This window comes from Pleurodeles waltl, chromosome 6 (genome assembly GCF_031143425.1).
Source record: "Pleurodeles waltl isolate 20211129_DDA chromosome 6, aPleWal1.hap1.20221129, whole genome shotgun sequence".
NCBI classification, from domain to species: domain Eukaryota; kingdom Metazoa; phylum Chordata; class Amphibia; order Caudata; family Salamandridae; genus Pleurodeles; species Pleurodeles waltl.
In genome coordinates this window covers 169,112,705-169,140,505 of record NC_090445.1, presented here as the reverse complement: position 1 = coordinate 169,140,505, position 27,801 = coordinate 169,112,705, and the positions used below count along the sequence as shown (strand labels likewise).

The following is a 27,801-nucleotide window of genomic DNA, read 5'->3' as shown; positions in this document are numbered from 1 at the left end:
ATCCAGGCCTTCAGCACACAGAGCACTGCATTTCAGAACAGACCTATGCAAAGAGGCATCTCTATCCTGACCTGAGCCATGCCTGCTATCCTAACACAGAACTACCCAGACATAGGCCCTCATTACAAGTCTGGCGGTCGCATGACTGCCACATTATGACCATGGCAGAGCCGCCATGGTTGAACCACCGACACCGCCAGGCTGCTGCAAGCTGGCAGCCTGGCGGTTCTGGTGGTTTTCATCCTCCAGGGCAGCGCTGCTTGCAGCAGCGCAGCCCTGGGGATTACAAGTCCCCATACCACCAGCTGGCAGAATAGGGGCGTCAGGGGGCCCACATACACAGCCCCATCACGCATTCCACTGCCCAAATTACAGGCAGTGGAATGTGCGACGGGTACTGCTACACCTGCCACACTGGTGCTGGCTCCATTAAGAGCCGGCGTTAAAGTTAAGGCCCTGTTCACCACAAGGCCGGCGGGCAGAAAAGCTGCACAGGCTGTCTGAAGGCAGGAAAAGTTTGGCGGGCGGCGAATACCGCCCACCAAACTTGTAATGAGGGCCTTAATGTCTATTGTGGCTTGCACCATGCACCCTTGTACTATGCTATGTTGTATTATGTGGTTCTAGCAAAACAATGCACAGCTGCAGTGGTTATGAACAGGGTCCGAATGGGATCACAATTAGGCCCGGGCACTCCCAAAAAAAGTGGTCCCAATTGCCAGATCGTTTCTTTCATGGATTGCCATTTGTTTAATCTCATTGAACTCATTTTTAGAGACGTGTTTGTTAAATTAAACATTTTTAATATAATAGAGAGTTTCGTTGGCGAAAACAATAGAAGCACTGCATTTCGGCTAGGCTGGGTGAGGTGAAATAAAATTGCCCAAGGGCCACAACCACTGATCTGGCTAGTGTTGCCACCAGGTCGTTTTTTTCCAGCATGAGTGGTATTTCAATGTCGTATTTGATACAAAAATGAAGGAAATCACCCACAGACAGTATTTTTCCTCTTATCACTATGCCTTTTAAAAGCAGATGTATTAAAAACAGCACATTAAAATGTGTTCTAAAGATGACATAGTTAAAACTAGACAAAGTCAAAAAAGTAATGTTAGTAAGGAATATCATGTTTTTATATAAAGAGTACTTGTATTTATCATGGCTTGAACCTTTGCAGAATCTGGCCAGTTTTGTGTTTTTGTGTAGTTTGATATAGCGTGAACTCGGCCCTCAAGCACTGGAGCAATTCACATGAGCACTAGTTATATTGCACAAGATCAAATTTATTTTCACTTTAGGTCTTTGGAGATTAAGGGGCATATTTATAATCTGTTTACGCTGGATTTGCATAAAATTTTTTACGCAAGTCCGGTGCAAAGTTAACTCCATATTTATATTTTAGCGCTATCAATCAATCAATCAATCGCATTTATAAAGCGCGCTACTCACCCATAAAGGGTCTCAAGGCGCTGGAGGGGGGGGGGGGTCAGTGCTCGAAGAGCCAGGTCTTGAGCTGCCTTCTGAAGGAGAGGTGGTCAGGTATGGCGCGAAGGTGGCTGGGCAGAGAGTTCCAGGTTTTCGCTGCTAGGAAAGAGAAGGATCTTCCTCCGGCGGTGGCTTTGCGGATGCGGGGTACGGCTGCCAGGGCCTGTCCGGTTGAGCGTAGAGTGCGCGGAGGGGTGTAGAAGGAGACGCGGTTGTTGATGATTTTGGGTCCGAGGTCGTGGAGGGCTTTGTGTGCGTGGGTGAGGAGTCGGAAGGTGATCCTCTTGTTGACTGGGAGCCAATGAAGTCTCTTCAGGTGTCCGGAAATGTGGTGGTGGCGGGGTATGTCCAGGATGAGTCGTGCGGCAGCGTTCTGGATCCGTTGTAGTTTCCTCTGCAGCTTGGTGGTGATGCCGGCGTATAGGGTGTTCCCGTAGTCCAGGCGGCTGGTGACGAGGGCGTGGGTGACGGTCTTCCTGGTGTCGGTGGGGATCCAGCGGAAGATCTTGCGGAGCATGCGGAGGGTGTTGAAGCATGCCGAGGTCACCGAGTTGACCTGTCTGGTCATGGAGAGGGATGAGTCCAGGATGAAGCCGAGGTTGCGTGCGTGGTCGGTGGGTTGGGGAGTGCTGCCTAGGGCGGGGGGCCACCAGGAGCCGTCCCATGCGGCGGGAGTAGGGCCGAGGATGAGGACCTCCGTCTTATCTGTGTTCAGTTTAAGCCGGCTGTCTGTCATCCAGTTCGCTACTTCCTTCATTCCTTCATGTAGTCTGGTCCTAGCTGAGGTGGGGTTGTTTGTGAGGGATAAGATGAGCTGGGTGTCGTCGGCGTAGGATATGAGGTCGAGTCCGTGTTTGCGTGCGATGTTCGCCAGGGGGGTCATGTAGACGTTCAAGAGAGTGGGGCTGAGGGAGGATCCTTGGGGTACGCCGCAGATGATCTCCGTGGCTGTGGATCTGAAGGGGGGCAGGCGGACTCTCTGAGTCCTTCCGGAGAGGAAGGAGACGATCCATTCCAGGGCCTTGCCTCTGATGCCGGCGTTGCTGAGGCGGTGTATCAGGGTGCGGTGGCAGACCGTGTCGAAGGCTGCAGAGAGGTCCAGGAGTATGAGGGCCACGGTTTCTCCCTTGTCGGTCAGGGCTCTGATGTCGTCCGTGGCTGCGATGAGGGCGGTTTCGGTGCTGTGGTTGGCCCTGAAACCGAACTGTGTGGGGTCGAGGGAGTCGTTGGTTTCCAGGGCGGTGGTGAGTTGAGCGTTGACGATTTTCTCAATCACTTTGGCGGGGAATGGAAGGAGAGAGATGGGCCGGAAGTTTTTGAGTTCGGTCTGGTCTGCTGTAGGTTTCTTTAGGAGGGCGTTGAGCTCTGCGTGTTTCCAGCTCTCCGGGAAGGTGGCGGCGGTGAGGGAGGCGTTGATGACGTCTCGGAGGTGCGGTGCGATGATGTTGTCGGCCTTGTTGTAGATGTGGTGCGGGCAGGGGTCTGATGGGGATCCGGAGTGGATCGAGTTCATGACGCGGGTGGTCTCCTTGGTGGTGGTAGGGCTCCAGGTGAGGATGGTGGTGATGTCGGTGGCGGGTTCCGGGTGGGGGTTTGCGTTGGGGGTCGGGAAGCTGTTGTATATGTCGATGATCTTGTGGTGGAAGAAGTTTGCGAGGGAGTCGCAGAGGTCCTGTGAGGGGGGAATAGGGTTGTTTTCTGCGTCCGGGTTGGAGAGCTCTTTGACGATGCCAAATAGTTCCTTGCTGTTGTGGGCGTTGTTGTCAAGTCTGTTCCGGTAGGCTGTTTTTCGTGCGGCGCGGAGGTGTTGGTGGTGTTGGCGGGTGGCGTCCTTGAGAGCTGACATGTTCTCTTCGGTCTGGTTGAGGCGCCACGCCTTCTCGCGGGCGCGGCATTCTTTCTTGGAGTTCTTGAGGTCGGGGGTGAACCAGGAGTTTTTCTTGTGGTTGTTGGTGTTGGCTTGAGTCTTCAGGGGGGCCAGGAGGTTGGCGCAGTCGGAGATCCAGCTTGTGAGGGTGTTGGCAGCTTCGTTTGGGTCGGTGGTGCTGGTGGGTTGGTTCTGGGAGAGCGTTGCTGCGAGCTGTTCAGTGGTGATACGATTCCAGTGTCTTCTTGGTGGTTGCTGGGTGTGGTGAAGCACGGTGGTCTTCTTGAAGCTGAAGTGGACACAGCTGTGGTCCGACCAGGTGAGTTCGGTGGTATGGCTGACGGTGATGTGTTTGCTGGAGGAGAAGATGGGGTCGAGCGTGTGTCCGGCGTGGTGGGTGGGTGTGTTGACTAGTTGTTTCAGTCCCAGGTTGGCGAGGTTGTCCAGTAGGGCGGTGGTGTTTTTGTCGGTGAGGTTCTCCAGGTGAAAGTTGAGGTCTCCTAGGAGGATGTAGTCGGTGGATAGGAGTGCGTGAGGGTTGACAAAGTCTGCGATGTCTTCGCTGAACTTGGCGCGGGGTCCTGGTGGTCTGTACATGAGGGTGCCTCTGAGGGTGGTCTTGGGGTCGCTGTGGATCGTGAAGTGGAGATGTTCGGCGTCGGGGAGTGAGTCGTCGGTGTGGGTCGAGATGCGGATGGAGTTTTTGTGTGCGATGGCGATGCCTCCTCCGATGCGGTTGGTGCGGTCTTTCCGGATGATTTTGAAGCCGTCGGGGATGGCTATGGCGATGTCGGGTGCCGAGGAGGGGTTCATCCAGGTCTCGGTGAGGAAGGCGATGTCCGGGTTTGTTGAGTTGATGAGGTTCCACAGTTCGATGGCGTGCCTGTGGATGGATCGGGTGTTGACCAGGATGCAGTGGAGATTGCTTCTGGGGGGGTTGTTCTTGGCGGGAGCGGAGTGGGCCCGAAGGCAGGTGAAGCGGCAGTTGTTGCAGGTGAAGGATCCGTGGGTCCGTTTCGGGGTGGCGCGATAGCAGCCCGGCGTGCGGCCAGGGTTGAGTTTGGTGAGCGTGGTGGAGTCGTAGGTCAGGCGGGAGGCGTGGGGACCAGGGGGGTCGGGCGCTGGGCGTGGTCCAGGCGCGGACGGGCGCAGACGGGCTTGCCTTAGGCGCGCCTTCGGCGCGCCAGCGGCGCGCCCGCTGCGTGCGTCCGCTGCGCGGCCTCGCAGCGGCCGCCATTTAAGTGGTAGCCGGGGAGGCGGGGTTAGCTGGGAGGCGGGAGGTGAGCGGGTAGGTGAAAAAGCGGGAAAGCAACGGCGGGAAGCCTCGAGAGTGGCGAGGAGGCCTATAAACGAAAAAGTACCGAAAAAGGTACGAAAAACGTGAAAGAAACGCGGAAAACGAGGAGAAAAGGCGGCGGAAGGACGGGGGGGCGGCGGGGACACTCGGCGAAGGCAGGCACTCGGGGTACACGGAGAGAAGGGGGGCGCGATCACAACAAGCAAGCAGCGAGGGGCACACACAGGCAAAACCAAGCAGGCAGACAGCAAAGGGCACACACTCGGGGTACACGGAGAGAGGGGAGCGCGATCACAACAAGCAGAAAGCAAAGGGCACACACAGGCAAAACCAAGCGGGCAGACAGTAATAGGGAGAAGGCACACAGGTCTGGTGGCGCTGTGAGGACGGGGGAGCGACCTACCCTGGGGTCAAGGGTCGCTACTACGGCCTCGCAGCGGCCGCCATTTAAGGGGTAGCCGGGGAGGCGGGGTTAGCTGGGAGGCGGGAGGTGAGCGGGTAGGTGAAAAAGCGGGAAAGCAACGGCGGGAAGCCTCGAGAGTGGCGAGGAGGCCTATAAACGAAAAAGTACCGAAAAAGGTACGAAAAACGTGAAAAAAAACGCGGAAAACGAGGAGAAAAGGCGGCGGAAGGACGGGGGGGCGGCGGGGACACTCGGCGAAGGCAGGCACTCGGGGTACACGGAGAGAAGGGGGGCGCGATCACAACAAGCAGGCAGCGAGGGGCACACACAGGCAAAACCAAGCAGGCAGACAGCAAAGGGCACACACTCGGGGTACACGGAGAGAGGGGAGCGTTATCACAACAAGCAGAAAGCAAAGGGCACACACAGGCAAAACCAAGCGGGCAGACAGTAATAGGGAGAAGGCACACAGGTCTGGTGGCGCTGTGAGGACGGGGGAGCGACCTACCCTGGGGTCAAGGGTCGCTACTACGGCCTCGCAGCGGCCGCCATTTAAGGGGTAGCCGGGGAGGCGGGGTTAGCTGGGAGGCGGGAGGTGAGCGGGTAGGTGAAAAAGCGGGAAAGCAACGGCGGGAAGCCTCGAGAGTGGCGAGGAGGCCTATAAACGAAAAAGTACCGAAAAAGGTACGAAAAACGTGAAAAAAAACGCGGAAAACGAGGAGAAAAGGCGGCGGAAGGACGGGGGGCGGCGGGGACACTCGGCGAAGGCAGGCACTCGGGGTACACGGAGAGAAGGGGGGCGCGATCACAACAAGCAGGCAGCGAGGGGCACACACAGGCAAAACCAAGCAGGCAGACAGCAAAGGGCACACACTCGGGGTACACGGAGAGAGGGGAGCGCGATCACAACAAGCAGAAAGCAAAGGGCACACACAGGCAAAACCAAGCGGGCAGACAGTAATAGGGAGAAGGCACACAGGTCTGGTGGCGCTGTGAGGACGGGGGAGGGACCTACCCTGGGGTCAAGGGTCGCTCACCCCAGCTAGACATGGTCAGGGCCAAAATATTGGAGTTAACGTAATTTTTTGCCAGCAGAATACTACCTTGGGTCACTGAGATGCAAGGTAGGCATTCCCGGGCAAAAACATGCCTCAAAGGCCCTAGCGCCTTATTTTACCTCCCATGCAAAAATCACACACGGGAGGAGGAGGGCCTTAAATATTGGCGCTAAGCCTGCTTAGCGGCAATATTTAACACCTGGGTATGGGCAGGAGTTAGGGGACCTGTAGGCAGATTTCCATGGTCAGAGACATAAAATGGTGCTACACAGCCTAGAGGCAATTTTTTGCAGTGTAGCACCATAATTTGGCGCCCTACGGCTCCCAGGACCTGTGGACGCTAACAGAGCCCTAGCTCCGGCTAGCGCCATACCTTAAATATGGTGCCCTGCCGGTGTCTAGGAATGGCGGTACCCGACGCTATACTTTTGCCGCAAACCTGCGCTAACGCAGGTTTGCAACAAAAAGTATAAATCCGGGCCTAAATGATTTGCCCAGAATCACAGGATGCTGAGCCAAGCTAGGACTAGAACATAGTTTTCATCTTCTCTATTTTATTCTCTGGGAAAGGCGATCTCACACCAAAGTCTGTGCACTTGCAAACCCACTCCACCAGTGCCTAAAAGACACTGAGGCTGAAGTGACAACACCCCAGTCCCCAGTGCAGCCTTTGCATACTCCCTCCTCCCCCCTCCATCAAGGCCAAAATGTGGTAGTCCAGCTGGGAGAGGTCAGATGAAAAACACTGCTGCTGGACTGAGTTGGGCACGTGGGGGGCTGAGGTGAGAATGGATGAGGGCCAGAGCAACACCTGGCCCCAAACCTGGCTCGGGTGGGGAGATAGTGTGTCTGAGAAAAATACACTTTACAGTAGCCTGGGAGGGGGGAGGATGGAGCTGCAAGACTGTAAGGTTCTGTGGACCCATCGACTGAGGCTCTAAAAAAACAGACCACATGTGACCATGTGGCACCGGCCCATCGCCCAGTTCCCGACTGCCAGCCTTCCCAATCCAACCCTGATTTTGAACTCACTGGACTCATCAGTGACTTCCCTCGTGGACTGAGTTCAACATAGGATGGGTTCATGTTGTTCGTATGTTGTATGTAGCCAGAAAAGGTGCAAGCAAAATATAATTTGATTGCATTTATTTATCAGCAGACGAGACCCAGAGGGTGATAGAGCATTTTACAAGAGACCAAGGGCCAGATGTAGGTTTATTCCAATTTGCGACTTACAAATTGCGAGTCAGAGTGACTCGCAATTTGCAAGTCGCAAATTGGAATGTAGGATGGTGTCCCTGACACCATCTGCGACTCGCAAGGGGGTCGCAAAGGCCCACCTCATTAATATTAATGAGGTGGGTCGCAATTTGCGACCCCCTTGAGACTCACGGCACTCACAGGGATGGTGGCCTGCTGGAGACAGCAGACCACCATGTCTGTGACTGCTTTTAAATAAAGCAGTTTTTTTTTTGTAATGCAGCTAGTTTTCCTTAAAGAAAAATGAGATGCATTACAAAACTAAAAAATGAAACGTATAGGACCACTGCCGGCTCTGTAAAAACATTTTTAATGCCATTCACAAAGGGGAAGGGGTCCTGTCGGGACCCCTTCCCTTTTATGAATAGGTTAGCACCCATTTGAGATGGGTGCTGACTGCGGTCACAAAGCAATCTGGCATTGCACTGCAACTAGCAATTAGGAAGGGGACTCCCCTTCCTAACTGCGACTCGCAAACCTGTTTTGTGATTCGGTAACCAGGTTACTGAATCGCAAAAGGGGTTTTGTGCATTGCCAAGTGCAGTTTGCAGGTCGCAAACAGCGAAATTCGCTGTTTGCGATGTGCAAACTGTTTGCTACATCTGGCCCCAAGGGCCTTATGTTTGCACAATGTAGTCTGTAAAAGTGGTTGCAATTTGCGCACCAACTTTACTGACTACATTGTTTCTTTGTGAACCGACATATGTTGAAACGTATTCAATGCAACCTGTTTTCCTTAAAGGTAAACGGGATTCATGTACAAAAAAAAAAGTTACAACTTTGTTTTTTTTTACAAGTGAGCAGTGGTCCCAGGGGCCTCTGCCTACTCCCAAATATTGTCTTTTACAACACAGACAAAGGGGTAAGGGTTCCTAAGGGACCCTTCCCATTTACAAGTGGGTTACCTACTCCCTTAAAGTGTCAGTAACCTATTAATGATTTGCAACCACAATTGCCGTAACAAACCATTGATACATTACCATAAGGAATTGCAGATTGGCCGGGATGCCCTAAACATGCTTCTTTCGATTTGTAATTTGGTATTCAATCGCAAACCTATTTTGCGATTCGGTAACAAGATATGAAATCCTGATTTGAGTTTTGAACATGTCCAAATGCTATTTTGCTATTGCAAAGACTTGTATTTTGCAAATCAAGCTGTAAAATAGCTTTGAACATTAAACCCCAAGTTACCTGTTACATGCTACAAGATGGTGAATATTACATGTTTACAAATAAATAGAGCAAAAATGTGAAGACTGTAGTATAACATATTTTAAGATACATCTCCCTCTACAGTGTTCTACAGATTGTATAAAATATAGGCAAATAAACAGTTCACCTACCAAAATGAATCTCAAGACAATATCTAATAATGTGGGAGAAAGCCTATAATATACAATATTATGGGAGTAAATCAACCAAATATGAAATAATGCAGAAGTCTAAACTATAAAATAATAAGGATACAATATAATTTCACATAGGCATAAATCTACAATGTAAATTAATATGGAAGTAAAGCCATCATAACTTCCTAAGCACATAACAACACAGGTTGCATGCTCCATTGGAAGGTGCTAACGATAAAATGGAAGATAATATAGATGTGTGGGCTACTATAACAAAGACTAAACTAATATAGGTACAAGTCAATCAAGAATTGCCAAAAGTAGATTTGCAAAAGCAATTTTCACAGCTATGTTTATCTCATGTTGTGATCTGATATTGAACCAACAGATATTTTATTATTTTTAATTGTATGTCAAGAGTATAATGCCCTGAAGCCCAAAAGCATGGAGTTCCTAATCATGATGGAATTTCCAGAGAAGGATTATTCAAGTTACTTTGTCTTTTTGAAATAAGAGGTTTCGAGAAGCATGGAGTCCTCTACAGTAGATGTGAACCAAACAGTTTCTAGATTAAATAGAGGACAAGGAACCAAAATGATTGTCTTTAATGCAGGCTGGCTTAGAGGTACCTCTCATCTCAACTGATAGTGAGTTCTGGGTGGTTAGGAATGGAGATATGATCAAACGTTGGTGAGCCATTGGTAAATGTGGCTGTTGCATGTAATGACGCTTTGAAAGGTGCTAGCTATTGTTTAGAAATTTCCACCAGTATTAGTTTCTATAGTCTTGACTCAATACCACCACACCTTGTACCACTTGTTTAAAGTCATTCTCATCTGGGGAGACTGATCTATCAATCTGTCTTTTTGGCCAAAGAGTTGATGTTAGGCTGGAAGTTTACATTTCTATCCCAGAAGAATTCTAGTGATTTGGTGTATTTCACAATCACAAGTTAACATTTCAGCACTGTGTAAGTGTTGATCCACGATGGACCTGGATGTGAGTGAATGAAACATAAAAAGAAAGTGAGTTGTTCTTAAGATAGTGTCTTCTCATCCAGTACTGGATATATTGTAGAACGTAGGTTATGATTTCAATGTAATTCAAGGTTTTCAAACATAGCAGTGCATAATCTGCATCAATGTGGTATGTGATGTTTGAGTGACTTTGGGAGGAGAGAGAAGGTGCGTTGTTCCATGCACATGATAAGGGTGGGGATACAGCTGGAGCATGTCCCTTTCACTAATTTGCACTGACTATTTGTAGCACCCTGAGGCTACAGACATTACTCACCTAATAGTTGCTTCGGGCCTGTGTGTTTCACCAGATAGCATGTCGATTATGTGCTAGAGTAAATTCAACTGATCATTTCTCCATCTATAAGTGGTGTACAATTTGCATGGTGGACAGCAACATGTTGCCATCTGAATGGTATGTGGTGCTGTATTAGTTGCAATAAAGTGTTGTTTGCATGATCTAAGATGTGCTGTTGTTTTTGTTGCCTTATAGCATGATTTCTTTCCATTGGTGTTCTAGTAATCATTAATGCTTGGTGGAAGGTTTTCTACTCAACTGTATGCTGCTTCACTGTATGCCAATCCACTCTACAGTATTGCACTGAATGACACTTTACTGTACACGACTACACTCTGTGCCACCCCAGTTTACACAACTCCAACCCACGCTCTTCTACTCTCCTACATTCAATTATATGCCACTCCACTCTACACTATCCCCCGTTTGCCTCTCCACTCTATGCCAATCCACTGTATGCTACTTCACTGTATGGCACTCAATAATATGATGCTACGCTATACGCGCCTTCAGTTTATAACACTCCACTCCACCCGACTCCACTCTATGCTATTATATTGTATACCACTCCACTTCATGACACTAGACTCTACGCTAGCCCACTGTACACCACTCCACTTTACACGAACCCATAGCACGCCACTCCTCTCCAGAACTTAGACTCTAGCGCTATTCCAGTGTACGCCACTACACTCTCCAGAATTTCATTCTATGCCACTCCATTATACAGTGCTCCACTGTACACCACTCCTCACTCTACCCAATTCCACTTTATGCCACTCTACTCTTTGCCAATACAGTCACTGCCACTCCACTCTACACCACTCCACTCTGTGCTACTCCACTCTAAGCCACTCCACTCTACACAATGAAACTCTATGCTATTCCACTCTTTAACACTCCATTTCATGCCACTTAACTGTACAGCACCCCAGTCTACACTATTACACTGTACACCACTACATTCTACCCCATTATAATCCACCTCAATCCACTCTACGCTATTTCAATCTATGCTACTGCTCTCTTTGCCACTCCACTCTTTGCCACTCCAGTCTACCCAACTCCACTGTGCGGAACTTCACTCTACATTACTCCACTTGTAGTGAATCCTAGTTCTTTTTAATGGGATAGCAGGAGTTAGTTTAGCCACTGGCTTGTAGACTCGTGCACCGTCACCTAGTGACTTTTAACCTACTTAGCTTGCTCTGTCTTAGCCTATTTAATTATTTATTTCTTCTAAGATGGCTGCCTTGTTTATAGTTAAGCCACTTGTTATGAGTTACATTATCAGTGTCACCGTGCCAAGGCGTCAAGATCAACCACCAAAGACAAACAAAGAGTAGATGTTCACACTTAGGGATTTTCCCTCTCTATACTTTCAAGGGATTGTTGATATTAATTGCCGTCCCAAGCATGCCTGTTATCTATTGTTTAGGAATACACCTACGTCAGGGGACCTTGTAGATCTGTATAAATACATCACACTTTAGACAGATAATCAGAGGGATTCTGACCAGAGGGCATCGCCACCATCGCTGATACCGATGCTGCAGTCATCTTGACGCTGACCAAGTCTTCGTGTCCCTGCGGAGTCTGAGATAGAAACCTCATTCCAAGGTAACAAGGGTTGGGGGCTCCTCTCATGGACACGGCATTGGCAGATTAGGTTTAACGAACCCAACTCTCCTTTAGGTAGGAGGTTAGGCCTATTCTCATTAGGGTATTAGGGCATATTCCATCTTATATACATCTCTTTCATGTATTGCAAAATGGTGGGGGTCTTCATAACAATGACTCTCTTCTTCACAATACTGTTACTTGCTATATTCATTATCCTAATCATTGCAGTTCATGCAACTTATCGCAAATTGCAGTTATGTTAAATAAAAACTATTATAACTTCACTGCATCTGTGTTATTGCCTTTGTTTGTATGAGACATAATATATCTGTGAGAAAAGGGTAATCTCCGTTTAACCACGACATTCCCTGTGATATCTTATTTTGAGTCCATGCCTAAACGACTGCCATAAATCACATTTTACTATAGTGTTTCTGGTGAGGTGCTGCTAGTGAGCCGGTAAGGTTGGGACAACAGTTGCGACTTGTTGTAGGAAAGACTCAGTCGCCTACAAACAAAAGTACTGTCATCCTGAAACCAGCAGTCTTGCTCAGAGAAAGAGTCCAAACTACGACACACTATGCTCTATTCCACTGTGCACCACTTCACTCTCCACCACTCCACTCTATGCCACTCCACTCTACGGGCCAGATGTAGGAAGCCTTTTGCGCGTCGCAAACTGCAAAAAATGCAGTTTGCGACGCGCAAAAGGCTTAACGCGATGCACAACCTCAAATTGCGAGTCGGTACCGACTCGCAATTTGAGGCTGTGACTCGCAAATAGGAAGGGGTGTTCCCTTCCTATTTGCGACCGCATCGCCATGCTGAGTTGGTTTGTGACCGCGAATGCGGTCGCAAACCAACTCGCAGTTACCATCCACTTGAAGTGGATGGTAACACATTCGCAAAAGGGAAGGGGTCCCTATGGGACCCCTTCCCCTTTGTGAATGCCCAAAAAAATATTTTTTCAGAGCAGGCAGTGGTCCTATGGACCACTGCCTACTCTGAAAAAATCGAAACTAAATGGTTTCGGAAGTTTTTCGTTTTGCAGCTTGTTTTCCTTTAAGGAAAACGGGCTGCAAAAAGAAAAAAAAAACTGCTTTATTTAAAAGCAGTCACAGACATGGTGGTCTGCTGTCTCCAGCAGGCCACCATCCCTGTGAGTGCTTTGACTCGCTATGGGGTCGCAAACTGCGACCCACCTCATTAATATTCATGAGGTGGGTCTTTGCGACCCCATAGCGCAGAAGGTGTCTGAGACATCTTTCTGAATAATATTTTGCGAGTTGCAAATTGCGAGTCGCTGTGACTCGCAATTTGCAACTCGCAAAATATTTTTTTGCTACATCTGGCCCTATGCCATTACACTTAATGCTATTCCATTCTACACAACTCCACTCTACTCCACTATATGCTGCTCCACTTTATTGCACTCCCCTCTACGCCACTTAACTCAAGGCTATTCCACTCTATGCCACTCCACCCCAATCTACACTATTTGACTGTGCACACCTACACCTCTAAACAACTCCAACCCACCCCACTCCACTTGACAATATTCCACTCTACGCTATGCCACTCTACGCCAATGCACTCTTTGCCACTCCAGTATTTGCAACTCCAGTCTTCCCCACTCCACTTTGCAACACTAAACTCCACACCACTCTACTCTACGCTATTCCACTGTATGCATCTCTACGGTACGTCACTCCACTCAAACCTATTCCATTTTATGCCACTCCAATCTACACCACTCCACTTAATGCCACTGTACTGTACCCTATCCACCGTACGCTGCTTCACTATATACCTTTATATTCTACTCCACTCCACTGTGCACCACTCCACTCTACACCATCACACTCTATGCTATTCCGCACTACGCCCCTCCATTCTACACCACTCCAGACTATGCCAGTCCGCTGTACACTACTACAATCTATACTACTCCACTGTGCGCTATTACACTGCCTGGAACTCTACTGTTCCCCACTTCACTCCAAGCTATTACACTGTATGCCACTTCACTCTCTGCCACTTCACTGTATCGTATTCTGCTGTACACCACTCTACTGTACGTCACTGCAGTGTATGCCACTCCACTCTACGCCTTACCACTGTACACCACTACAATTTACCTCACTCTGCTCCATGCCTCTCCACTCTACACTACTCCACTCTATACCACTCTACTCTATGGTATTCCTTGTACGCCTCTACACTTTACCATACTGCACTCTACGCCACTCCACTCTAAACCACTCAACTGTATGATATTCAACTGTACGCTACTCCACTGCACCACACTCCACTCTATGCTATTCCACTGTACACCAATATGCTTTACCACACTCTGATCTACTCCACTGCACTTTACTCCACTATACAACACTACACTCTACGACACTACAGTGCACAGCACTGTCCTCCACTGTAATGTATTACACTCCAGTCAATGATGGTATAACTAATATAATATAAAAGAGCATAAGCAGTGTATGGAGAAGCCGCAAGTTATAGTTAATGTAGTGTGGCTACCGAATTCAATACACTGTGTAAGGAGGAGTTTGAAGATCTTGCCTGAATTATAAAGTGAATGTGTAAACATGTTAGCTTTTATAATTTTGTGTAGTTTAAGTTTGACTTGTATTTAAAGAATAAAGTTATAGTGATTTAAAGCTGGTGCATAAATTATAAATTTCAGGTGTAATTATAACTTTGTAATATTTGTGTAGTTTAGGTTTGGTTTATATATATATATATATATATATTTATATATATATATATATATATATATATATATATATACACTTTCCTTAGTTGCCTTTGTCAACCTAGCAGCCACCATCTTGAAACCAGTATTTATATCATATGATCAGACTCAGAAATACATAGGGGGTCATTACAACCTCAGCGGTCTTTTTTGAAGACCGCCGAGGGACCGCCGTGCGGAAGACCGCCAGTGGTGGCGTTTTTCCGCTCTGCCTATTATGACCGTTGGCAGCTCTCCGTCCTTTTACCGACGGAGAGCCGCCAACAGCCATACTGGCGGGAGGCGGGGAAGTGGAGGTTGCTCCACCTCCACTGCCACGTCAACAGAACACCACCCAGCGAATCACGTCCTGTGATTCGCCATGGCGGTGATCTGTTGGCGGTGTGGTGTCGGCGGAGCTGCCCCCATGGCTCCCGTCCCCTCCCGGAGGATCGTCGGACCAGGTAAGTCGATCGTCCGTGAGGGGAGGGGGGTGGGGGGGTGTTGTGTGTTGTGTGGGTGCATGGGGGTGTGCGTGTGTGTATGTAGAGGGGTAGTGTGAGTGCGTGTATGCCTGCGGGGGTGTTGTGTGTATGGGAATGAGTGTGTGTATGTCTGTGGGTATGTCTGTATGGATGTGTGCTTGTATGTTTGAATGTGGGTGTGCGTGTCTGACTGTGTGTGTGGATGTAGGCATGTATGTCGGCGTGTGTGCGTGTATGTGTGTAGGTGGTGCCTGCGTGCGTGTCGTGTGGGTATGGGTGATGTGATGTTGGGGGTCGGGGTGAAGAGGGGGGTCCTGCCACCTTTGGGGGGTGGCAGGGGTGGTGGTGGGTGTAGGGGAGGGAGTCGGGGTGGGGGGACCCCTATCAGTGCCAGGGAAGGAATTCCCTGGCACTGATAGTGCTTACCGCCATGGATTTCATGAAGGTTCAAACCGCTGGAAATCCACAGCGGTAAGCCGGGTCCAAATACCGCAGGCGGTATAGTGACGGCAGCCGGGCTGGAGACCCAGGTCTCCAGCCCAGCGGTCGTCTCCGCGGGCATAAGGGAGAACCGGCGGATGACCATGGCGGTAAAATCATCTTTACCCCAACCATAACACAAATATAATATTATTGACCTGACTTCTTGAATTTTTTTTCGTTTGTGCGGCTATAATCATCTTATGAATTGCCTTAATAATATGGGAACACTCATTAGTTGATGTATCCTTGGACATCAACTTAGGAAAGTGGATACATTTAGATGCGGTGGCGCGCATCCGTCAGCAGCACCACCGGCGCTCAGGTGCGGACGAGTTATGCCATAAAAGAGTGTTTATATATATATATATATATAATACCCGGCATGGTTGCCACTTATACAGTAGTTAGGTCAGCTTTTCCATAGGAAAAGCTTTTTTTGTGTTGCTAATAACTTTAGTTCCATTTGACAAATCTCCAAGAAACATTCCAAAAAAGTGCTACTTTTTTACTATTTTGTGCATGGAAACTTTCAAGATGATCTGTCATGCGGGGGCGGACAAAATGCGGGGTCCCAAAACGCAAAATTCCTATGCATTTTCCATAGACTCTTTTAAGAAGGGCTACAGCAAAAACTGCTGATGCAAATACATCAAACTTGGCAGGAAGCTGGTTTGCAGATTGTGCTTTTTATGATTTAGTGTAGATCCGTTCAGTAGTTTTTTAGAAATTAAGCACCAAAAATAATTGTATAGCTGGACGGTGTGGTCCGCGAGAGGCTCAAGAGACTCTTGCAGGAACACCAATTTGAAATTAGAGTGCTCTGATTGGCCCAAGGAGCCAATTCACTCCAGCGGAGACAGACTCCTGCGGTAGTGAGCGTTCTGACTGGCTGTCAGCAACATGAGAAAAATATTGCTGACAGCCGTTACAGGACTCAGGGACATAGGGCCTGATTTAGAGTTTGGGGGAGGGGTTACTCCATCACATCGGTGATGGATATCCCCTCCGCTGAAATATAAATCCCTTAGGATATAATGGGATCTAAATCAGGCCCTTAGTCCCCTATCCTAAACATGTAACAAATGAAATAAATAAGGGGGCAGGATAGGGATACTCTGATGCCTTAGGCCCCATGGAGGAGACCCAGAGTGACGTCCCTCCCCAGGGCCAAAAAAAAGAAAAAACGATTCTATAATTGCTGTGATCCCGCAGGAGTTCTCGCATTCGATCAATCAGTCCTTGGACCTAGAAATCCCTATAAAAACTCAAACCAGATACACCAAACTTAAATCAGCCCCTTGGTATACTCCTCACCTCAGGACTTTACGACAACTGTGTAAAAAAGCAGAGAGATCCTGGAGGAAAGATTACTCACAAACAGGCAAAGCAAAACATAGGGAGATCATCAGAAAATATCACTGTGGCATCAAATCTGCAAAGAGAACCTATTATGATGAAAAAATTAAAATGGCCCGAATGCACCTAGAGAAATATTTTGGATTGTTAAATCTCTTTTAAATTGGCCCTCTAATTCCCCACCCCCGAATTATCATCCAGTTGCAATGATAGTGTAAGTTTTTTCAGGAAACAAATGATCATATTTATCTTACTTTCCATCCTTCTAATTTAGAACCAAGCCCCATGGCTCACAGTGATGGTCAACCGGTTTTTAACACTGTCCTCCGTACTTTTCCAAACACGACTTTAGAGAATCCCTCAATGATTTCCAATAAAGGTAGGTTCCACACAGGATCATGCCCCTCCCTTTATGCTATCCAAAGTTCTTGATTAGATCCCATTAACCCTACTTGGCATCTTCAATATTTCTTTAGTGGAAGGAATTGTTCCCACTCCTTGGAAACATGCCATGGTAAAGGCCCTCCTCAAAAAAACTAATCTTGACCCCCTCGGCCGAGGGAATTACAGGACCATGTCCTTGCTGCCTGGATTAAACAAAGTCCTTGAGAGTCATGTTAATAAGCATCTCTCAGAATATCTAGAGGCTCACAACATTCTCCATCTCACCCAGGCTGGATTTAGACCTTAACACAGGGCAGAAACTTCACTCACTGTCAGTGGTCGAGGAGGGTAAAAAAGTGCTGGATCAAGAAGGATCAATTGCCATTGTCCTCCTCGATCTCAGTACAGCATTTGACACTGTCAGTCATGACATTCTTATTGAGAGAATCCACAACGTGGGATTCGAGGGATGTGCCTTCATCTGGCTCCAATCCTCTCTTAGTAATGAGACCTTTCAGTTTTTTGAGGGATGGTTTATCTCAGACATTTTTTCATTGAACAGTGAAGTCCCTCAGGGCTCCTCATTAAGTCCTACGCTGTTCAATTGATATATGCATCCTCTGGCCCACATCATTCTGTCCTGTGCCCCTTTCTCATAAGCAGGATCTCTGCTCCCCGGGCTTAGGTCCCTGTTTAGAGGTTGTGGGCAACTGGATGAACAACTCCACCCTAAAATTAAACAGAAAGAAAGACTGAACTCATGGTTCTGGAGAATTCACCGCACTCTCAGTTGGACCTCGGATAGCCTAGCATCTTGGGCACTCCTCCCTCTCCCAACCCGGTTATAAAAAGTATAGGCTTTTGGCTAGACAAAACATTAACCATGGAACTTCAGCATACAAAATCAGATGCAATATGTTATGGCATCCCTAGGACTGCAGGTTGTACAGAATTAAGCGGCCCAGTTGCTCCTTAATATTCCTAGACAAGAGTCAGCCCAGCAAGCTCTCCTGTTCCTATATTGGCTCCCTGTGGCCCAAAGGGTTAAATTTAAATCCCTCTGTAGAGCTCATCAGACATTACTGAACAATGGCCCTTTGATTTCACAATCTCTGATTTCTCCCTATAACTCTACCAGAAGTCTGCAGCCTTGTAATTGTGAACTTGCAGCGGTCCCCTTAATCAAAAAAGCCAGAAGTGGAGGTGGTTCTTTTTGATATAATGTTGCAAAGTTATGGAACCTACTCCCACCCCTATGGGCAAGTAACTTGGAACTTCCTTTTGGCAAACTACTGGAAACATGGTTGTTTGATTTCTTCCACCATTAATGCCTTGGCCAGCTAAGCACTGGGCGTACTTAGCAATGTGACCCCTCTGGGTAGCCATGCGCTCTACAACTGGAAATTAATGAATGAATTAATAACTTTTTGGGGATCAAAAAAATGGCAGCCTGGGCCGCTATGTTTTTTAATGGGAGTCCATTTTACGGCACTGGGAGCCCACCCTTGGGGCTGAAATTATTGCATATGGGAAGGGTAACTTGCACCCACACACACACACACACACACGGAGCCATGGTAGGTCCTGTGGAGCCAACCATCGGGCAGAAATTACTCAAAATGGAGAGAGGGGCTGTGTGTCCTCCCGAGCCTCTAAAGGCACGAGGACCCCATACCCGGTAAACTAATTAAAAGGGATGGGGGCCATGCAGCCTCCCTTTCTGAGCCATTAATGGCCCAGGGGAGCCCATCTCTCGGTGCAGCTTACCATCGATGTTCTGGGACAACACCCAGTGCAGGCAGGGAAACCTGTGTTTGCTCCCACTAGGCTGAAGTGTTTTGAAATCACCTGACAAGCAGGAGCAAACACAAAGTCTGCTCCCAGTGGGTAGGAACCTTGAAAATGTGCACGCCAGCTTGGAGCAGACTTTTGATCTGTTTCCCTAATGCACCCCCTCCCTTTTCATCAGTGATGTCATAAATGATGTTGTAGAACATGTCATGGGTGGTGTAATGTGAGGTCATAAGCAGTGCATCGCGAGGGAGACAGTTATAGATAGATAGATAAAACATAACTTATAAATAAACAATTGATATTAAACTAACTATAACTTGCACACCATCAATCACTGCTTACGACCTCATATATTACAACACAAGTTAAATAGCATCACTGCGGCGTGAAGCTTGCACCCAATGATGTTATACTGGATGAGCGGCACTAGCCCCTCCACAGCTAGGCCTCTTCAGTGCATGAAGCGTGCACCCAGTGGTGATATCAGAGGGTGGGTAGTACTAGCCCCTCTACACTCAGTTTTCTTTCATCCATAAAGTTTCCATCTGGTAGTGCCGTAGAGAGTGGGTGGTACTAGCCCCTCTTCAGACAAAACCCATGAGTCCATGGAGCTTGTGGAGTACTGTGCTGGCAGTACTAGCCCCCTTGAGTATGGTGGTGGCCTTCCAAGAGGACACTACAAGCCCCTTGATAGCCAGGCCATGTGAGACCATGAAGGCTGCACCCAGTGGTGGTGTCCCAACAGAGTGGTAGCCCCTCCACAGCCAGGCCTGTGAGTCTGTGAAGATGCAGACAGTGGTGGTGTACTGGATGGACAGTATAAGGTCTTCCCCAGGCAGCCCCAGTAAATCCAAAAGGTTTGCTCCAGGTACTGCTGCACGAGCCGAGCAGTACAAGCAAGAGGTGCCCTTGAGAGTCCCTGAAACTTTCAGCCAGTGCTCTGGCCGAGCAATAGTAGCCCCTTTGCAGATGGGCTTTTCAAATCTGCGACGCTTCAACTAGTGCTGTGTGCCATTTGAGTAGTAGTATCCTCTCCACAGCTGGGAGCCTTACATCCAGAAAGCTTGCACCTAATGGTTGTATACTAACTAGATGGTACTAGAGCCTCTGCAGAAGGACCCATTAGAAGCCTGTCACTGGTGATAGTGCACCAGGTTGGCGGTACTAGTGGTGCCGCAGCCAGGCTCCGTGTGAAACTTGAAGCCCCAGTGGTAGTACTAGTCCCTCCATAACCAGGCCCTTTGAGTCCATGAAGTTTGCAACTGGTTGTGGTGTTCTCTGCAGGCAGTACTAGCACCACTGCAGCCAGGCCCCTTGATTCCATCAAGCTGGCATCTAGTGGTGGTGTACTGAGTGGGCGATAGCCCCTCCACATCTGGGCACCCTGAGTCCATGAAGCTTGCACTCAGTGATGGTGAATCTTGCCCCTATTGGTAGGGTACCGGGTTGGCAGTAATAGCAAGGGATTAATCTGTGCCTGTTTCCGGTGCTCGACACCTTCATCTATTTCTTACTACTGGCACTTTCATAGTCTACCAGATAGTGGTGCTGTCTGATTTTTTTTTTTTTTTTTTTAAATAAGCACATCAACAGAGTGCTTAATAATGAAATACAGTAAAAACATAATACCAACACATCCAGAAACTTCTTACAGATTTGGGTAACCTGGAATAATTGGAAATGTCACATCAGTAGAAGTGTGATGGTTAGTATACAATATTGATATAAGCGTTTGGCAGAGCTGACAAGGGCTGTAGAGATGCAAGTTGCTGTGGCCTCCTGAGAACTACAGAGGGCCCTCGCATTTACTTTTGTACAAACGAAGCACTGGACTAGCTCTTTAGCAGTTGAGCCCCTTCAGTCCGCAAAGCTTGCACCCAGTAGTTGTGTACTAGGTGGGAGGGTCTTGCTCTTCAGCAGCCAGGTGCCTTGAGTCCATCAATATGGCACCGAATGACCTCCACATCTGGATCCCACGGAGTCTGCAAAGTTTGCACCCAATGACGGTGCTCCAGGCAGGTGGTAGTAGCCCCTCCATAGCCAGACCCCTAATGCATGAGGCTTGCACCTGGTAGCAGTACAATGGGCGGGGGGTAGTCTAGTCTTCACAGGCAGATCCACTGAGTCTATGACTTTTGCATCTGATTGTGGTGTACCTGGCAAGCGATACTAACACCTCCACAGCAAACCCTACTGTGTATGGCCTGTGCAATGAGAGTTGGCCACATCTATGACCAGACCCTTCTGCCTTATTTGTTTTAAAATGTTTTCGCGATCTGCAGATTCCAAACGGGATACTTGGGGCCAGATGTACAAACCATTTTGCATGGCGCAAACAGCGATTTTCACAGTTTGCGCCATGCAAAACAGGCATCGCGATGCACATTCCCATTTTGCGAGTCGGTACCGACTCGCAAAATGGGAATGTGACTCGCAAATAGGAAGGAGTGTTCCCTTCCTATTTGCGACTCGCACCGCGATGCAAAGCAATTCGCAGTTAGCACCCACGTGAAGTGGGTGCTAACTCATTCGCAAAAGGGAAGGGGTCTCCATGGGACCCTTTCCCCTTTGTGAATGTTGCAAAAAAAATTTTTTCAGAGCAGGCAGTGGTCCAATGGACCACTGCCTACTCTGAAAAAACGAAACCAAATGGTTTCATTTTTTATTTTGTATTGCAACTCGTTTTCCTTTAAGGAAAACGGGCTGCAATACAAAAAAAAAACTGCTTTATTGAAAAATCAGTCACAGACATGGGGGACTTCTGTCTCCAGCAGGCCACCATCCCTGTGAGTGCAGGGAATCGCAAGGGGGTCGCAAATTGCGACCCACCTCATTAATATCAAAGCACATCGCGATGCCCATTCCCATTTTGCGAGTCGGTAACCTGGTTACCGATTTGCAAAATGGGAATGCGAGTCGCAAATAGGAAGGGGTGTTCCCCTTCCTATTTGCGAGTCGCATCGCGATGCAGAATTGCTTTGCGACCGCAAGCGCGGTCGCAAAGCAATTCACAGTTACCACCAGTGTCACACTGGTGGTAACCCCTTCGCAAAAGGGAAGGGGTCCCCATGGGACCCCTTCCCCTTTGTGAATGGCCCTGGTAAAAAAATTCTCAGAGCAGGCAGTGGTCCTATGGACCACTGCCTGCTCTGAAAAAATGAAACTGACATGTTTCATTTTTGTGTGTAATGCAACTCGTTTTCCTTTAAGGAAAATGGACAGCTTGCTCTGAAAAAATGAAACTGACAAGTTTCATTTTTTGGTGTGTAATGCAACTCGTTTTCCTTTAAGGAAAACGGGCAGCATTACAAAAAAAAACTGCTTTATTAAAAATCAGTCACAGACATGGTGGTCTGCTGTCTCCAGCAAGCCACCATCCCTGTGAGTGCTGCGATTCGCAAGGCCCTTGCAAATTGCGACCCACCTCATTAATATGAATGAGGTGGGCCTTTGAGACCCCCTTGCGACTCACAGATGGTGTCAGGGACACATCCTGTATCCAGCTTTGTGACTCGCAAATTGCGAGTCACAAAGCCGGAATTTGCTACATCTGGCCCTAGCGGCGGCACCGGTCGCACCGCCCTAAAGTCTGCAATGACCACCTGCCCCCTGCAGATTGTCATGAGGGGCCACGGAGACTCATGTATCTTGAAGATATTCATAATCATTAGGCTGGCTGAGGGGGGGGGTCCCTGAAGGGGAAGGACCCCTTCTCTCCAGGGGGCTGCAGGGGCATGTGTTACGCTGCAGCTTGACTGGAAAAACTTGAAATTTAAAATCTAAAATTGTGTATCCCGTCCACGCTAGTTAGTGCACATAAGTAAAGTCATTCCATTCACATCCGCTCAATACCAGGGAATATAAGCTCCTGCCAAATGTGATACTGTTTCATCGTGGTGAACATATATAATGCTCACTGTCCGTGCTTCCCTACCACACAGCAGGAAAATGCGACAAACACAAGGGGTCGAAACATGAACGTGTGCGCTGGGGCAGAGCGTAGATGTGCAAGTGCTTTGAATACATCCCACGGGCTAAAGTGCATACACTTGACTAAGGAATGTTCTGAGTTACTGCGCGAGCTGCATACCAGCCGTGCACCTCGGAGCACGGGAGAGGCCGCCGCAGCTCCTTGTTTGTGAACTGTGCTTTCTGCAGCTCATGCACTAACTCAGAAGCGTGAAGCGTCAGTGCATACACGATAGGTCACACATCATATTAAAAATATATACTTATCTGAGCCAGACTGGGAGCCCGAAGACGTTCTGTCAAACGTTTTCATGGCAGCCTCACTTTGCATGGAGCAACTGAGAACAAGAGATTCTTCAGCATACAAAATTTGTAAAAATGGAAATCAAATAGGATATTTTCTAGCAGAATTTGTTATCTAAAGAAGCTAAAATGCCACAGGTACTACAAGCAATTGTAACGGGGGACTAATAATCAGAATCAGCCATAATACATAGAAGTATTTCTCAAAAGCAGCGACTTTTGGGAAAATTGAGTCCCCTATAAAACTACGTGGGGTCAACCAGGAAATTAAAATGTGTAACAAAAACAGTCCATATCAGATGCATCGCAACCCAGCACAACAAATATGCCCCAAACACTGGAGCTCTGTACTATTCTGCACCCTGCAAAACCTTTTCACTTCCAGGACAACCTGATCGTTCGCAAAATGTCCGTTTTGTCTTGCACTGACATCCAATACTAAGGCACTGACATCCAATACTAAGGCGCTGACATCCAATACTAAGGCACTGACATCCAATACTAAGAAATGTGTGGAGCTGCATTAATGCTGTGCAGACAAGTGGGGCATCCACAGAAGTCTGACAAGACGCAGGCGACAGTTAATGAACTTTAAAAACGATGGAGTGTAAATACCCAAATTGCACCAGGCGAGCACAAAATCCTGACTTCCATCAGGTTTGCATGAGAGTATTACTCCAGAGATAATTTTGAGCCACACTGTAAATTTTACTCCATTACTTTCTTATACATAGCCTAACACATGACAAGTTTGAAAGAGGCACTCCAGAAATATTCCACCACTTTCAAGCACTGCCAAGCAAAAACTGATCTCTTCTAGAAAACACACAGAATAAGGAGGACGTGGCACTCTGACACAACAAGCACAGACACACTCACATAGATTGGAAAGGCTGGACCTTCCTTTGGAGACAACAAATTCCTTTTCCTAAGGAAGAATTTCCTCACTTCAAAGATCTAACTTGTTACATCCTACCCACCATTACACAGCATATGGATAGACCTACCTGCTATATCCAAATCTGCTTTAAAGTTGATAAAGTGGGTGTGAATGGTCCCCAAGGTGTGCTGTCCGACTCGGTTCCCATAGTCATTGCCACCCGCAAAGTAAAACGAGGAGGATATGTATCCCGTGGCATGGACTCGGGACTCGATAGCTCCGCTTGGATAAAAGAGAAAATCAAAAACATAGTCATAGTTCCCCACGGTAGTAATCGCCCTGATGACAAGGACTGTGTTTGGAAGACCCCCGTAATAATCAGAGTAGAAATTGGAATAGTGTCGTCTCAAGGGTAATGCAGGATTGTGTTCAAAAATGCAGATGGAATTCAAGTTCACAGCTGGTTTAGCCTCGTCCATGAAATAGTGTGAGTCAACATAGGTGGCCAAGTAGGGGCAGTCAACCCCCTTGACGAGCTGAAAGGCAAACCTCCCAATACCAAAGCTACTATCCATGTATCTGGTCATCATCCCACCTGGTGCATTTGAACCATACAGCGAGATGGCATCCTGGACGCTGAGTTCGTAGACAATCCTTTCCCCATTAAACCTGATGTCAAAGAGACGCATCCCTGAGTTCACACTGAGGCTGAAGGCAAAGCTCCAAGACTGGTAGAGCACCTGGTTGTTCTTCACACTGTAACGTGCTCCATTGGGTTCAAACTGAAATGGCACAGCAGCCATTGTCCTTGATCTGGTTTTAAGGGACCCCATTTCATCCCCACGAGGTAATTTTGTGATTTGGACTGCTCTCACATTGCCAGCCTTGTACTGCGCCTCCAGCTCTTCTATGGTGTCATAGTACTGGCCATTGTAGAATACCTGGTCCAGGGTCCACTCAGACGTGTTCAGGCTCCTGTGGTTCACCAGTACCTCCAGGCCCATGGGATGGATGAAAAATCCACTGCCAGGAGTGTCCTGGAAGAAGACAAACCAAGTGCTTCGGTCTCCAGATTCAAAACCTCTGGGTGCTGTGGTCAAAAAAGCCAAATTCTTGTCACTGGGGACACCCAGGACCGCCTTGAGAAAAAGTGGAGCTGCGCCGTCCATCTTCTGCCTGATTAATGTGTAGGCTAAATTGTACTCTTTGCCAGTCACCTGTCTCCGGTGGTAGGGGAGGAGTCCTTTGAATTTCTCCTGGGTAACATCTCTGTGGTAGGCTGGGTTAGGGAGTGGACCCACAATAAATTCTGTAACGTTGGGCATAGGTTGCCCCCCGAAAAAAACCACAGCCAAAGCCTCTCTCGCCGGTGCCTTCCCTCCACCATCCAAGAACTTCAGGGTCTGATCCTTTTTTGGGAGTTGGCGGTCAATGGAGAAAAGGCAGTTCTCTGCGGGGTCTGCTTTGGCACAGTCCAGGAGGTCAGGCCCCAGGATCCTCTGCAGGTATTCCATGACTTGGGAGAGCTCAGTGAGGCTCAGGTCAGAGAAGACCAGGCTCTTGTCATCGTGCTTGGCCAAGAGGTCACTCTTAGATGCAGGGCCACATGCAGTTGTCTTCGATCCAGACAGCAGGACACAGACCAGCGCCAAGATGGTGGCCACAGTGAGCGCTAGCAATATGAGAAGGATTTTCAAATTCATCCTTGCTCCCTTCTTTCAGTGGACAGCCTAACAAGGGGACTTCTCCGCTCACTGGATGTTCTGGAGAAACTGCTGGGCTAACAGGGCAGCGACTATTTAAGCGGCTTGATATCTACAGGAAATGTGAAGTTGGGAGGAGAACTGGATTTTTTTGGCACCGAAAATGTGTTTTTCTCTCTCAGTCTGACCATATCGTATGACTTTCCCTTCACGTCGCTCCTGCATGTGTAATATGGGTTACTTGATTCTGCAGTAGTGACATAAATTATTGTAAAGTTGTGCCTTCCCGTCCACGAAATTTACATGACACACAACTTGTCTGGAACGCTGAACAATTCCTTCAGGCATTTGTAAGTACTTATGCAGAGCTCTGAGGCGTCCTTTGCCAGATCTGAGTAGTTTATCTAGTTGCTGGCCTTTGGTTTACATTATTGTACTTGTAGCTTTGAATTCCCCCTTTTTGAGGACAAAAACAGGACTAACAGGAGGACAACTTGAATTTTGGGGTCGGAAGGTCCGAATTACAATTCTATTATCACAGATCTGAAAGAAGCACGTTCTGTTCATTTGCAAATTCACAAAAAAGAATTCTTATTGTGTAATCTGGATACACGCGTCTACACTGTAAACTATTTTTTGCTTGGGTGCAAGCCAGGGGTGGGGCCAGTGCAGATGTTTGTGTATTGTTCATTTACAAGGAGTTCCTTCGGTTAATCATCCCATGCCAAAGTCCTGAACTGGTCCAGAACTCCTGCTGGGAGAGCCAAAACAATCTGTCGTTTAGTACCACATGATATGTGCTACTGCGTTATCCGCATAATTATGAGCTTGTTCTCAATTGCCACATAATCCACCATCTCCTGCATTTCTTTTTACATATTTAAAAAACAAAATGATTCTAGCTCAAACCGATCAACAAATAAATAACAAAAAGGGGTCAAAAGTGTTCCATCCCAAAGGTTAAGCGATTACCATTTAGTTATTGATTGCTGTGCTCAGGAGTTACGCTTGTAATAATGAGGTGCAACTTTCCACAGTATTAATAGGTGTTTACACGACAAAGTAAGCAAATAGTACCATATCCGATTGTCCACAGTAAGCCGCATTGTTTAGCCTTATTTTGCCCCATCGTTTAGACAACCCTGTCACATAATTCGGACCGCCATTTCAAATGGTACTGTTTACCTCCTAGTTTTAAGGTCCGAAACCTGGAAGAGTGTACAAATTGTGAACAAGGTAAAATCATGTCCCACACTATATGTATTTGTTGGCCATATATTTTATAACTGGGAATGTGCCAAACGGACATAAGCGCTGTTACTGGTTAGTGGTGATTTCGGGGTAACAGAAAAGTGAAGTGACACAAGAAATTAAAGTGTCTACATTTCACGCAGCATATTTTAGAACCAAAGGCTAAGAGCTGACTGCCTTATCGGTGCTCGGGCTGTAGTGGTCCAGAAAAGGTTTCTCCAGTGCAATTGTGCCATATAATTATTTCTTACCTAGTGAAAATACATCGGGGAAAAGGCTCAATTTGAGAGGACGATGGTTCCTTCTTTACAGTGTAGGATATTTGAAGAACAGATGAAGGATAAAGCTTGATTCTTTGGTAAGACAGACACGCCAATTATTTGTAAAGGCATTAAGAGAAAGGGCTGACTTGCAGCATTTCTGCTCGGATGGGGAGATCATAATTAATACAAACAAAAAAATGATGGATGGAATGCTTGAGGTAATGTAAACCACATATTTATTCTGGGTAATGTCTCACTCCATCCTGTTTTTCCAAAATTGACTCAGAGCATCTTCCGGATTTGTTGACTGACGGTGCTGTGATGTGTGTGAAAAGACACTGTAAAGCACAAACCACCCAAAAAACAGACACAAAACCAACACCGTCAGGCCGACCAATGGGGAAAGAGTGACTGAGCAACCGGCGGCCCTGCCATGCCAAGACCATTTCGATCTCCATATTTAGAGGCAACCTACAGCATAGCGGAACATGCACAGGGGAAACCGATGGCATTCCGCAC

The 27,801-nt window shown here is 47.7% G+C and overlaps 1 protein-coding gene across 1 annotated transcript in view; it reads right to left on the bottom strand.

Annotated features, from left to right (window-relative positions):
- Positions 1-25,959, bottom strand: part of LOC138299470 (amine oxidase [copper-containing] 3-like) — a 386,966-nt gene extending 361,007 nt beyond the window's left edge. The window contains exon 1 of the mRNA XM_069237736.1: positions 24,193-25,959. Coding sequence (XP_069093837.1) covers positions 24,193-25,768 — 1,576 coding nt within the window. The 5' untranslated portion in view covers positions 25,769-25,959. The remainder of the gene's footprint in view (positions 1-24,192) is intronic.
- Positions 25,960-27,801: the final 1,842 nt, after the last annotated feature.